Here is a 13385-nt window from a genome sequence, read left to right as displayed (position 1 = left end):
TAAGACAGTATCTGTTGTGCTCTGACCGCCCCTTAGAGAGGTATAAAAATCACTTGCAGGTGGAATGGTGTATAAAATATTAAAGGTCAGAATTTCCATATTTTCTACAGCACACTTGAACTAGATGCATAGCTAGGGTGTGATTTGTTGAAATGCTAAATTAGAGATTTTTATAATGTTTTGTTTGATTTAAATGTTTTTAAATGGGCAAAGGGACATGATTCCATCAAACTGTAAAATAATGATAAAAACTCATTTATTGAAATCACATCTCTTTCTTCTTATCTGGCTTAATTTTGGAACTATTTTTTTATTTTAATTTAAATTATAAGTTTTTTCATAAGCTTGGTGCATGGCATACATATCCTCTCTAGAACATGCAACATTTTTTTATATTTATGAGACAGACTCCAGTACATTTATACAATAAAAATAAAATAAACTAGTGAATAAATGAATAAATCCAGGAGGAAAATACAAAAACAACAAGGAAAACTTGTCATGCATATGCTCTGAGTCCTACGACAGGATCAGGTGCGTATATAGACAGTGCAGGCAGTGTGGTTGCCCTGGGGCCTGTGGGGGCTGAGAGGCCTGAATGCCACCTGGAAATACGCTTGTGTTCAAAGAAGAGCTCACATTAGTGCAATTTTCTATATACGCCCTCAAAGGCAAACCCATCCCCATCATGGTTTTCTGTCTTTGTAAAATTTTATCAGTCTATACAAATGATATGCTTTTTCTACATAAACTATAAAAAAAATATTCTGTTAAACTAATAATTTACCATTTTCTTTTGTAGTTTTTGCCATATACACATATGTAATGATAATTGCTGGGCAATATGTGTTGATGTCCACTATCAGGTCTCTCTTTAATCATGTAACGAGATGATATGATTCACAGTAGCTAGTTTAAGGGCGAAATCTCTCAAGACTGACAAATTGGGCACGTCTGCGGGTGGATATAACATAAACAGACACAGTGGGAAACTCAGATGTGAACGTAGGCATGTGTGTATGTTCATGAATGCCAATCAATTGTAAACTGACAGCACGCTCCTGCTATTCAGCAATTAGCATACATCCCTGCCCATGAATAGGCAGTGACCACCATATATGGAGATAATAACTGCCATGGATAGGTGCATCCTGTCAACCTGCGAACATGAAGTAAATAAAGACAGAGAGAAAGAGAAATAAAAACTTTTCTGACACTGAGATTGAAGTTATTTTAGGTGAAGTGGGGATGAGAAAAACATTTTATTTTCTTCTGTTAGTAGTGATGTGACAGGGACAGGTAAATCAAAGGCCTGGAAGGAGGTAACGGGTGCCGTTAACTCATCCAAAACATTAAACAGAAATGGTTTGATATAAAACTCAATGCAAAAAAAACACAGAAGTACACACAGCTACAAGAGGCTCTTCTCAGTCACAGCTCTCTGTTGCAGACAAGTACATGCTCACATCATTGGAAAGAACTCTCAGTCAGAGGAGACAGCGACATGCCTCCACTGGACCAGTCAACAGCCTCGTGATTGATTCAAGTGGGAACGAGAAACCAGAAATGGAGAAAACACATGTATTAAGTCAATTTAAATAACTCATTCACATTAATTTATAATAATAACAAGCAATATTTATGCACATTCCTTATTTACACAAGCACTACAGGCAGTCCTAAGCAGGTGTAGATTTTGTTAGTGACTACGAAAAGATCGGAGCTACTAACATATTGATGAATGCCGATATATACACGCAAATTTCCTTCAGCAAACAGTTCACTCATAAATCCATTCTGCTCATGTTTCATGAAAAAGACCCACTGTTTGCTAAGTATACACACGCCTAAAACTCTCTCTGTGTGTGAACTAGGGCACACTAGGGCTCGTCATAATAGCGTGCACTGGGGCCTTTCGTAACTACCTTACACCACTGTACAGGATCACACAGTCACAGAGGAGACTGATTTGTATTTAGGCTTGTCTTTCATTTTAACGCAAACCCATTCCTCCTGATCTTAATTTATTCTACTAATCATACATTTGTAAGATGCTTTTTTAACCGTTGCACCACATATTCTTTCAATTCTGGGCATTTGTTTCCTTACAGTGTCTTCAGCTAACTCAACAGACTGTTACTATCCCCACAACAGTAACAGGAAATGCACGATTTTGGACCCATCTTGTATTTTGATAAACAGGGTAATAAAGACATAAAGGACTGGCTTTGGGCAGGTGTTTGACGACAAGGTTATTTTAATGTCAGTTAGTGTGCAAACATCCTGCCACGCCTTGATAACTGTAACCATCTGCCTTCAGGAGATATGACTTCCAACATTTGTAGCATTCAGTGAGTTAAAAACAAGATTGTGGCTTTTGTTTTGAAAATTAAACTTCACGCGGATCACATCGTATTCATCTGTAAAATGACTGAGGATAGTATTGTACCACACACCAAGAAACCTAGAAGCTGTTTAGTACCCACAAGCACCCAATACACAATTTATGAAAACCAGCACTTCTGTACATAGAAGCTTCTCGCTGTGTGTGTCACTCATGTGGAAAGGCCAGGCTGTACATCTCTGAAGGATCTGTTATTGATTTCTCATCGTCTGGGGTGGCAGAGTCAATGCTCCTCATGTCTCCGAGCACATTTTCACCTTTGTGAAGACATATAGGAAGCCTCGCAGTTCACTGTGACATTTTAAAAATACAGTGTGGTAAGTTGAATGTAGAAACAGGTCCACTCACAGCTGTGCATGTCACAGCTGAATTGATGTGATCATTAGATCCAAAGATCTTGTGTTTCTAGCTCATTTGTCGCTGTAATATATACTGCATCTTATTAGTCTATATTAAAGGCTGTAATGTTTGATTTATGTTGGCTAACATTAAATATGATCATCAATGCTAATTTTTTTTACAAGTTGGAACATTCAGTAGCCATTTGGCCAGTGGACAAAAAGCTAATTTTGCATCACCCTGCTGTGACAAAGGTTCTGTTAGATGTACAGCAATGTAGAGATGTTTAAATAAGTCAGCATTCAGAGAACAAAGCCGCTTGTTTTCAATTTAACATGGCTTTTTTTTAATGCAGGCGAACCATGTAAATCAGGAGAGACAGATGAAGTAAAGATTATATTCAATACAGAAAATTAGTATACAGATTAACAGATGATTTGTGTTGATTAAGTTCTAACAGAAGTCTTTGGCTCTTGGACACCAGAGGGAGATATTTTGTGATTGAGGGACGTCTGAACAGCAGCAGGATAAATCCCCCTGTAGAGTCCAGACACTAGTGTTGGTGATGGCTGATGACTCTGAGGCTGATGGCCGATGAGGTGGATGAGGCTGATGAATCAGTAAAGACTAGGTGGTGATGAGGATGTGGAGGGTGCGCACAACTACAGCTAGAGAGAACTACGGCAGAGAAAGAACCATGTTTATAATGAGGAGCAGTAAGATGATAGGCTGACAGAGAAGGTGTGTCGCTGTGTTGTCAGTTGTGAATTGGCTGATGATTCAGTTGACCTACCCAGACAATGACACCTAGAGATAGTGAGTGAGCAAACGTGCAAGGAGTGAATGGCAGGGTGAGAAAGAAACTTACAGCCTGAGCATGAAAAGTCTTCCTGACCGAACTTTCGCCAGAGCCTCATTAGTGTAATTTTAAGATTTTGAATTGGGCCTAGAAAATGTCTGACTCCCTCAACAATTCATCCGTAACTTCACCTAGGATCCATTTTGAGACTGCAGTGCGTCAGTCTGTACCACAACAAGCACTCTGTTCCATAAATTACAAGTCCATCATTTGTTAGAAGATGCAGACATCCCTTGTGCTACTGAGCTGCACCTGTGCAAACTGTGCTATAATAAGCCTGAAAGTTTACAGTTTCAGTTCAGGCAACAGCAGGTTAGTAAGCACCGTTGACTTGGATGTTTGCCATTATATAAACAGTACAAATGAGAGCTGGCAGAGATCCCACAGCTCGGTTTGGCACCTGTGCGTGCTGTCATGTACTTAAGGGAAAAGCCATATTGTTTTGAGTTTGTAGACTAAGACATTGAGGAGATAAACTTAATATAGTGTGTTGAATATAGTTGTCAAAACGTATCCTAAAGACAGTGGACTCTTGTGGGAAAAAAACAGAACACAAACACACCTTTGAGATTTAGGAGTTAGTTTAATTAAGTATATCTATTTATCTGTGGGCAGATGTTGGAAAGAACCCTGCAATCCTCATCCCAAAGCCTGTGACCGTTTTTCTCTGCATGGTTTCTTTCTTGTGACATATTCAAAGTGAATGTTTGAACTAGGTTTTTATTTTACTTAGGACTTTTTGGACTCTGTTATTAACATGAGCAACCAATTCTCACTCCAACCTCGTCACATTTCTTCACTTTGTTGTAGCCTTTTCACGTGTACATATGAGTATGTCCCCCCTGATGCTGTCAGGCACCATTACACACAGATCCAGCCCGGCCGCGTATCATGCCAGCGTGAGGCCTGCTTTTGTTGTTGGTGTCTGACACCAAAGTCACTGCCCAGGCGCCGGTATTCGACAACTTTGGGATGAGACCAGGTTGATATAAATGACTAAGCCCTTTAACAAGGGCCCCCTGACCCCTTAGGCTCCTGAGCTTGGTAGACCTGTTCGGTAATAAACATATGGGTAAATCAAGTCAAGTCAGATTTATTTATAAAGCACATTTAAAAACAGCAAACTTTGACCAAAGTGCTTCAAAACACAGGGATAGTAAAATAAAAACAGTCATATGAGAATCTAAGTCAAATTAATCAGAGCATACAGTAAGTGATAAGTAATGAGTGCAAGTATAAAGTGAAAAGACAGTATTTAGTTCAGTGGTATGTTATTCTGTAACATCAGAATATGCAAGTCACGGTGGCCGAGAGGTTAAGGCGTTGGACTCGAAATCCAATGGGGTTTCCCCGCACAGGTTCGAATCCTGTTCGTGACGTATTTCCTTTGGGGGGGTGGTGGTGGTGGTAGTAGTAGTAGTAGTATTTCAGGCCTTTGTGTGTATGTATATGACAACAGAGTGAAAAGATTGAATTTCCCCCTTGGGAATTAATAAAGTATAAATGTTAAAATAGGTCCATCAAATCCAGAACCACCAGATTCACAAATAGCTTCTTCCCAACTCACTAAACAAACGTAGTTTAACAAATTCACTCCACTTCCTGCCATCTCACGCACATCAACACCTGCACTTTATTTCATTATTGCTCTTTTATTGTTATTTTTTTATTCATGTTTCCTTTTTTTATGTTGTATTTATTGTATTTAGTGTAAGCACCATGGTGGGGTAGCACTCCTAATTTCTTTGTATTATAAAGTACAATGACAATAAAGGCATTCAAGTCAATATAATGACTTTTAAGGCCTTATATTTATCAAGAGAGAGAAGACAGGTTACTCTGTACGATCAAACATAGATCAAAACCTTGTGTCAGGTGTTCATGGAGAATGAGAAACAACAGGATACACAGGAAGTCAACCAAGGCACTCCAAAAATAGAGATAACAAAGACAGAAGTATTCAAAAAAGCCTTCATTGTAGTGACTAAATCATATAAAGAGCCAACAGGTTTCAACCATTGCAGGTCTTTGTCAGGGCTTTATTTTTGGAGAGCCTGGATTGCCTCCTGATCCTAACATGCAGGAACATTTAGTGTAACTTTAACATACACAGAGGAATCTAAGGGAAATAATTAACCTTACTGGCCATTAGTTATTAATCGAGGTGTAGCGCCTCCCTCAGGTAGGCTACAGTATTATCGCATACTCCACCCACAAATACAGTAACTTTCCAACACATTAAACCCAGACAGACGTTTACTACACATAGTAATAGTTTAATATCTAATCCCATGAACAGACACTACAGTCGTCCAACCTGCTCAGTGTCGCTCTGAACACACAGGTGTTGGACAGCTCTTTGTTTGCTTGACGGGAACGCGCCTGCGTGCACGCGCTCTTTATTACACAGGTGAGCTGAGGCGACAGAGGACACAGAGCAGGTAGAGGTCGACTGTTATCGTCAATACTGTAACAGAAAGTAGCAGAAATATCGGAAATAGCTTACTGTACTTTGTGTTAATGATAAAGCGGGGCAGCTGTGAGTAGTTACAGCAAGTTAAAACTGTTTTGGGGTGTTTTAAACGTCGCGTGAGCAGAAAAGCTTCTGATAGCAGCGTATTTTTATCTCCCTTTTCATTTTAACTCGTCCATATAAACGTAGCAGGTGCTACCAACCTGTAAAGGACTGCATTTGAGCAACAGGTGGCCATTTTAAAGAAGCCTAATGGAGTCTTTCCTCTGAACAGCAGCAGCACTAACAGGATGATATGACGGATACAGCAGAGAGCACACACAACATGGAGGACTTCTTCCAAACGGTACACCTCACACAGCTTGGGTCTGTCGCTGGCTTGTCATAACTAGCAGTCTAATGTAAGCCTTTCTATGTGTGTGTGTGTGTGTGTATGTGTTTGTGTGTGTGTGTACTGTAGGTGGAGGAGGTGAGAAGCCTCATTGAAAAAATCTCCTGCCAAGCAGAGGAGGTGGACAGGAGACATGGCGCCATCCTTTCCTCCCCTAACCAAGACAAGAGTAAATAAACAAAGCACCATCATCATGGTTGAACGTGCATGTCCTGTTATAGTTGTGCCTATGAGTCAAACAAGTGTTCAAGTTATAGCAGAGTAGAAACTTGATGCCTGTACTGTTGTTGTGATGCTCTCAGAGATGAGTCTCCTCCTTCAGGGCACACAGCAGTGACAAGACAAACTGCCTTTGACAAACACACCTGTGCCTGTGTGTGTGTGTGTGTGTGTGTGTGTGTGTGTATAGAGGGGGTGACAGGTGTTCTATGGAAATACAAAAGTAAATTAGATGTTTAGGGCTAAAATGTAATGTTTGTTTAAAGACATAGATAAGAATCTGTATACACACGTATGCTACTCTACAATGATAAAACATCAACAACAAGCCAGACAGCAACTGAAAACCATATCCAACATGTGGCTGCAGGTGCTTTCCACCCTCCATGTGAGAAAGGAGGTCTGGCATCTTTTGAGGTAAAATGATACAAAACTGCTTTTATGATGTTATTAAACTTTACAAAACTAAACTAAAGTAGGTGTAAAAACATTTTAGCAAACTGAAATAGATACTAGACTTTAGACAAAAACTAGCTGAAATGTTACTGCATGTGTGGAAAAACTAACCAAAATTAAATAAAAGAATAGTAAATGTCATTAGTTTTATTCTCAATTCGGTCAAATTTGTCCACACAACAAGCATGAGGGGCCATTGTGCTCATATTTATTGAGGCTGTGAGTCAGTTGCCTTCACAAAGTGCTGTGTTTGTATTGTAATACCTGTTCAAGAGTCAAGAGGCTTTATTGTCAATTCTACAGTTATCTAACAGACATACAGAGAATCAAAACAACGTTTCACTCTGCATGGTCTCACGGTGCAGACTTTGCAAAAGGATAAGTATAAAATAGAAGAGGGAATACAAAATACAATTGAATAAGAGCAGTGAAAAGATGTAAACGCAGTCAATTCAAATGGTGCAAATATGCGACAATTAGAATAGCAGCTTGTATACCAGACAAGAACAGTAAATGGTGAATGAATATATGAGGTAGCTCAGATCGTGGAGCTATTCTGAACTTCTTAAATCTCATGCTTGACAAACAACCCCAACATTATAATTTTGAAAAACTCAAACGTATACTGAAGCTAACAAGCTCTAAACTAAATCTAAACATTAAAAAACTAACTGAAACGAAATTGAATCGAAAACAAACCTTAAAAACGAAATAATTATTTAAAAAAAAAATACAAGGGAAGATAAAATAACTTTGTGTATAATATAGGGCTGCAACGATTAGTCGACTAATCAACTATTAAAATAATCGGTGACTATTTTAGTAGTCAACTAATCGGTTTGAGTCATTTTCCATAGAGAAGTACTATAAAAGTACCCCAAAATACTCTTATTGCAGCTTCTTACGTTCAGATATTGGCAGCTTTACACACTCTCCCATGACGGTGAGCTGAAACTCTTTGGTACGAAACAAGACATTAGATGACATCATTTTGGGGTTTGGGAGAGACAGACCGACATTTTTCAACATTTTAACACATTTTTCGATAAAATCATTAGTTGACAAATCGCAAAAAATAATTGACGGATTAGTCGACAATGAAAAAAATCGTTAGTTGCAGACCTAGTATAATACATATAAAGTCCAGCCATTCTTCAGTTGATTGTCATCTATTACAGTCTGTATCTTAAAGTTGAGAGGTCGTCAGAGTTATTGCAGGAAATGCTGCACATGATTGAAATAATTTCGTCTGTGAAGTGAACTTATGATGTCCTCAGGAAAAAAAGACAAGCTGGAGCTGCTGAACAGTGACATCAAGAAGAACGCCAACTTGGTCCGAGCCAAACTAAAATGTGAGTTGAGATCATTTTTGTTTTGTTTTTTCATCTTTGCAAAATGTGCTTCTGTACAGTAGATAATGATTTGTCTCATACTGTAACTGGGACCTAACACAACTAGTTCTTATCCATATGTGGCTGTGTACCCTCATCGTTTAAGACAGTGGGGAGGAACTAGTGTGCAGCACATTCCTCTTCCTCAATTTCTGCCGCTGCAGAGTTCATAACACAGAATTTGACTTGCAAATGGGCAGAAAAGGGAAGACTACTGTACTTCACTCTACTGATCACCAGTAAACATGCTCTCTGAGACTTACAACACCCCAACTGAAGATACAGAAGTTACACAAACATCATAACTGACTGTGTCTCGTGGCTCCCACGGGTCTTGAAAGTTTGTGAATTTGAGGTGGAAATCAACTTTAAAGTTTGAAAAAAGAAATAAATAGACATGGGTCATTGAAAGTGCTTGCATTTGATATTGTCTGCTGTCACCGTAGCACAGCACAACAGAGAAGTGTTCACACATTCAAGCCTCACTTGCTTTTTTAATTGTTGTGTGTGAGTCTCTGTAAAGCCTGCTACTTCTCATCATAGAAATTCTGTGTTGTAATAGTGATTAAATTTGATCTGTGTCTTACTATGCTGCAAAAGTCCTTGAAAAGTCCTTGGCTTTAAGGTTTAAGGAGGTGTGGAGCCCCTAATTTAACCAACATGTTTGCCATGACTGCATGCACAGGGTTATGAATAGTGTGTTTAAGTTTTAAATGGGTTCTGTGCTTATTACTTCTTTCAGCAATGCAGGAGAACATGCCTGTGGATGAAAACCGTAAAAGTGCCTCTGTAATTCAGCGTATTCACAAAAACCAGGTCTGGCAGTACTTTCCATTTCCTGTAATATTTCGGGTGCATAAAGACGGTCTCCTCTGAGTTATTACAAAGAGGCCTCAATCTTTACACACCTGACACAATCACCTCTGGCAATGGTCTGTGTAAAGACATATATTAATTCCTTTCATTTCTGGTTTAATAATCTGATTTCAATTTCTCCTGACTGCCTTCCACCAGCACTCACACCTGACCCGCTGCTTTGCTGAAGTCATGAAGAGCCACCATAAAGCGCAGATCTCTTTCAGGGAGAAATGCAAAGCACAAATTCAGAGACAGCTGGAGATTGGTGAGTTGCCAAAAACTAAACACACAAAACACTTGTCCCTCCCCCCACTCTGCTCAGTGTTGTGTAAATGGACTTCATCATACACCCAGATCTTATCATGCCAGCACACTTATTGGATTTTAGAGAGGAAGGAATTTCTGCCAACTCATTATTAGCTAGAAAACGTGTGATGTGGATGTGTTTCTGTACTGATACTCCTCAGATAGGCAGAGATGGTACAGTGTTGAGGAGGTAATATTATTTTTTCTTTCCTAGTTACTTCATTGCCTTTAATAGGAAGCTCAGCATTAAATTTCCATCCATCAAACTATTTTCCCCTCAGATTACACACAAGCTGTGCTGTAAATCTACACTATACTTCATTGGTATTGGTGACTTGAAAGTGACGCAGCATTAGAGAGCAGAGGTGTAATAACGCCATCCTGTGGTGAACATCCAAAAACACATACTGACTACAGGGTTCCCACAGTCATGAAATCCCTGGAGAAGTTATGAAATTAAAAATAAAAAAGTTTTCCAGGCCTGGAAATGGTTTGGAATTGACAGAATGTTTTTGGAAAGTTTAAAGTTACATTTTGTATGGCTATTGTTTAAAATATGTCCAGAAAAATACAAAATCCTGTCTAACTTTACATGTCTATAGAACAAATGTTTAATAAAAAAAAATAGATTAACACAAACTTGTCAACATAACAATCCAAACATGTCAAATTGCATTGATATCTACAGGATTTTTAACCCATCAAAAGGGGTGTGGCCTTGACGTTTTGCAAAATAAACCTATGTGCCGCTCTGCTCTATTGTAGTGGGTCTATGCAGCTAGTTGGAGGTGGGAATGTCTGACAAGTGATAAAGGTTGGCACTAGCAGTTTGCTTATCCCCAAATGCCTGGAAGTGCATGCTTAACCCTTTAAACCTGGAGTGACATCACTTTTTTGTGCCGCTTTCAGACACCTTTCACAAGTTTTTGAATTGAATCGAATGCCTTTATTGTCATTGTACTTTACAATACAACGAAATTAGGAGCGCTAGTCCACCATGGTGCATACAGTCAATACAACACATAAATACAATAAATGCAATCTTTGAAAAAACCTTCAAAACCATTTAACCAAAAAAAAAAAGAAGAAATAAATTTTGAAAAATATATTTAAAAAGAAAACTGGAGGAAAAAGACAAAAGCTAGGGAAAACTATATTTATTATTATTATTATTGTTATTATTATTATTATTATGACATTTAAAATTATGATACAGAATTATTAGAATTTTTAAGCACTTTTTTTCCAGATCGTTATCTTGTTTGTTTGTTTTTTTGGTTTTTAATTTGTTTTTAATGTATTTTTTTTAACTTTCTTTTCCTTTTTAAAAAAAATAAAAAATAGTTTTTATTTTTCTGTGGGGTTTTTTTTTCCGGGTCATTTCTTTTTTTGTTGTTTATTGCCTTCTTCCTGTGTTTCTGAAGGAAAATCAATCAAATTTGCTCAGGTTTAAAGGGCTAATAATGTATGGCTGTATCACGATACAGACCTACCTATTTTAAACTACTTAAATAAAGTCTTGGAAATGGGGTAAAATATTATGAAAAAATTATGTACAAGTTTTGAAAATTCATTGCTAAAAATGTGTGGGAACCCTGTGTACACTTCTGTCAGCTCACTTACAAAGACACAACACAAAAAAGTGTAGCGTGATTGTGGTTGTCTATTTTGTGACAGATCATTTAAGATTTAAGCCAACAAACTTTTGTTTAAAATTTATATTTCTGATTCAACAGCCTATTAAACTTACCTGTACAGTCGCAGAAAAATCTTATTAACTCATCAGTTTTGTTGCAATTTCAGTGGATAAAGTGACCACAGATGAAGAGCTGGAGGAGATGCTGCACCGTGACAATCTTGCCATCTTCATATCTGACGTTAGTGGAATTTCCCTCAGTTCTTGGCACAAAAAATGCTGCTGTAATTTTGTCTTTGCTGTCGATTACATAGATATGCAGTTAGGATGTTATGTGAGGCTGATTAGATTATTATAAAAACAACTGGTGTGCTTTTCCCATACAGGTCAGCTCTAACGCTCGAATTTCAAGCCAGGCTCTGAGTGAGATTGAGTCCCGTCATCAGGACATCATCAGTCTCGAGTCCAGCATCAGAGAGCTGCACGAGATATTTGCTGACACTGCCATGCTGCTGGAGATTCAGGTAAGACGGCTGCCTCATTTGGGAACGTTCATGACGACTAAGATAAAAGAAAATACTTATGTGACTGGTGTTAATGCTGTTTTCCCTTTATCAGGGGGAGTTGATCAACAACATAGAAAAGAATGTGACGAGCGCTGCAGAGTACGTAGACAAGTCCAAAGCAGAAACCTATAAAGCAGTCACATACAAGAAAAACCCACACAAGATAGCATCTCTGCCGAGCTTCTTCAAGCCTTTCAAGAGGAAAACCACTGCCGCAGATCAAAACCCCTCAGACTCAAACCATGACTGAGCTCCTGAACCTGTTTGAACAGTGACTGCACCAAGCGTCCTGATGAACATCAAAGCCTGTGCTCGGTGGAACTATACTTTTCATCTCATTTATGGTACAGTGCCTGTCTGCCCCCTCAAACGCCTTCGAAAGTATAATGAGGAAGCTGTTGTTTTTTAAGTAAGTGAATATGAACTGCCATGATAACGACCTGTCAGCTGAGGGGGTGATGTGGACAAACCTGGCAAATCAGCTTCTGAGGCCAACTGTGGGCCATCAAAGGAACAAATGCAGTGTACAACCCTTAAAAAAACATCAGAATTTTAACTCACTTGTCAGTCACTGTTTACACACTCCCAGTGCTGAGACTTAAGGTGTCAGACATGGCATTACAATAACACAAAAGTCTTTAACCACAGTAACCCAAGCTACATTTTTAGATGTACGACACCGTCTGGATGGATTTGCTCATTAATTCACTACTTACAGTCAGCTGGAGTTCCCCTGACTGGCCAGTAGGTGGCAGAACAACATTAAAACTACCAGCATCACTTACCTTCCTTTCTCTCTGCAGTCCTGCTGAGCTGTTTTTGTCTGATGCTGTGTGTTTTACTAATGCAATGTAATGTGATGTTGTCTAATACTCAGTAAGAGATGTCTGTAATGCTTTAGGATAAACTGTAAGACCTACACCTAAAATAAACTCGTGGTGCAGCTACTTTACTCAGTTATTTCTGGTGTTTTATTGTAACATGAATGAAAGAAGAAAAAGTATTGCTGTGACTACACAAACTGGAATAAATCATAATATGGTATACAGAAATATCAAGAGGTCTAAAAGTCCCCCCAACCCTGCCGCACGAACGCATGGTCCTTCAAAACAAGGAAAGCAGATCTATAAGGTCTTTCATGGTGATGTACATACAAATTAAAGGGAAAATCAGCATAAAGTCTCAGTATTTTTGAACTTGGGCCCTATTTTCCCATGTCCTTGTGTCTAAATGACAAATGAAGACAAGAATTTTGAAGTTGGTCCAGTACTGAGTAGTAGTGTAGTAGTGGCTGCATTAAAGCAGTGGTTCCCAACTGGTGGGTCGCAGTCCAAAAGTGGGTCGTGGGTCCATTCTTAATGGACCACAAGTAATTCGCAAACGTGTCAAGGTTGCAAAAAAACACATTAAGTACAGTGAATTTCTGGCAGAGAGCTTTTATTTTGAAGTGCTGTAGATGCATCTACTTGACAGACAGCACACTAGCT

General features: G+C 38.7%; 1 protein-coding gene and 1 non-coding gene across 4 annotated transcripts; both read left to right on the top strand.

The window, feature by feature from the left end:
- The first annotated feature begins 4899 nt into the window (after positions 1 to 4899).
- trnas-cga (transfer RNA serine (anticodon CGA)) lies at positions 4900 to 4981 on the top strand. Its single transcript has one exon. It is a non-coding gene; the product is annotated as a tRNA-Ser (tRNA).
- A 1011-nt stretch (positions 4982 to 5992) lies between these two features.
- Positions 5993 to 12858, top strand: LOC126395525 (syntaxin-2-like). 3 transcript variants are annotated; one of them, XM_050053065.1, is made up of 9 exons: positions 5993 to 6043; positions 6350 to 6421; positions 6536 to 6635; positions 8419 to 8493; positions 9275 to 9348; positions 9547 to 9655; positions 11500 to 11573; positions 11719 to 11856; positions 11951 to 12858. In XM_050053065.1, exons 2-9 carry the CDS (start codon positions 6371 to 6373, stop codon positions 12146 to 12148), a joined length of 819 nt encoding a protein of 272 aa, XP_049909022.1. In that variant the 5' UTR covers positions 5993 to 6043; positions 6350 to 6370; the 3' UTR covers positions 12149 to 12858. The 3 variants fall into 3 exon arrangements, with proteins under 3 accessions (XP_049909022.1, XP_049909024.1, XP_049909023.1); XM_050053067.1 differs by having other exon boundaries at positions 5999 to 6043; positions 6353 to 6421; XM_050053066.1 differs by having other exon boundaries at positions 6028 to 6043; positions 6265 to 6421.
- The last annotated feature ends 527 nt before the right edge of the window (positions 12859 to 13385 follow it).

The sequence above is a fragment of the Epinephelus moara genome, chromosome 9, assembly GCF_006386435.1.
Source record: "Epinephelus moara isolate mb chromosome 9, YSFRI_EMoa_1.0, whole genome shotgun sequence".
NCBI classification, from domain to species: Eukaryota; Metazoa; Chordata; class Actinopteri; order Perciformes; family Serranidae; genus Epinephelus; species Epinephelus moara.
This window is presented reverse-complemented; position numbering and strand designations above follow the sequence as displayed.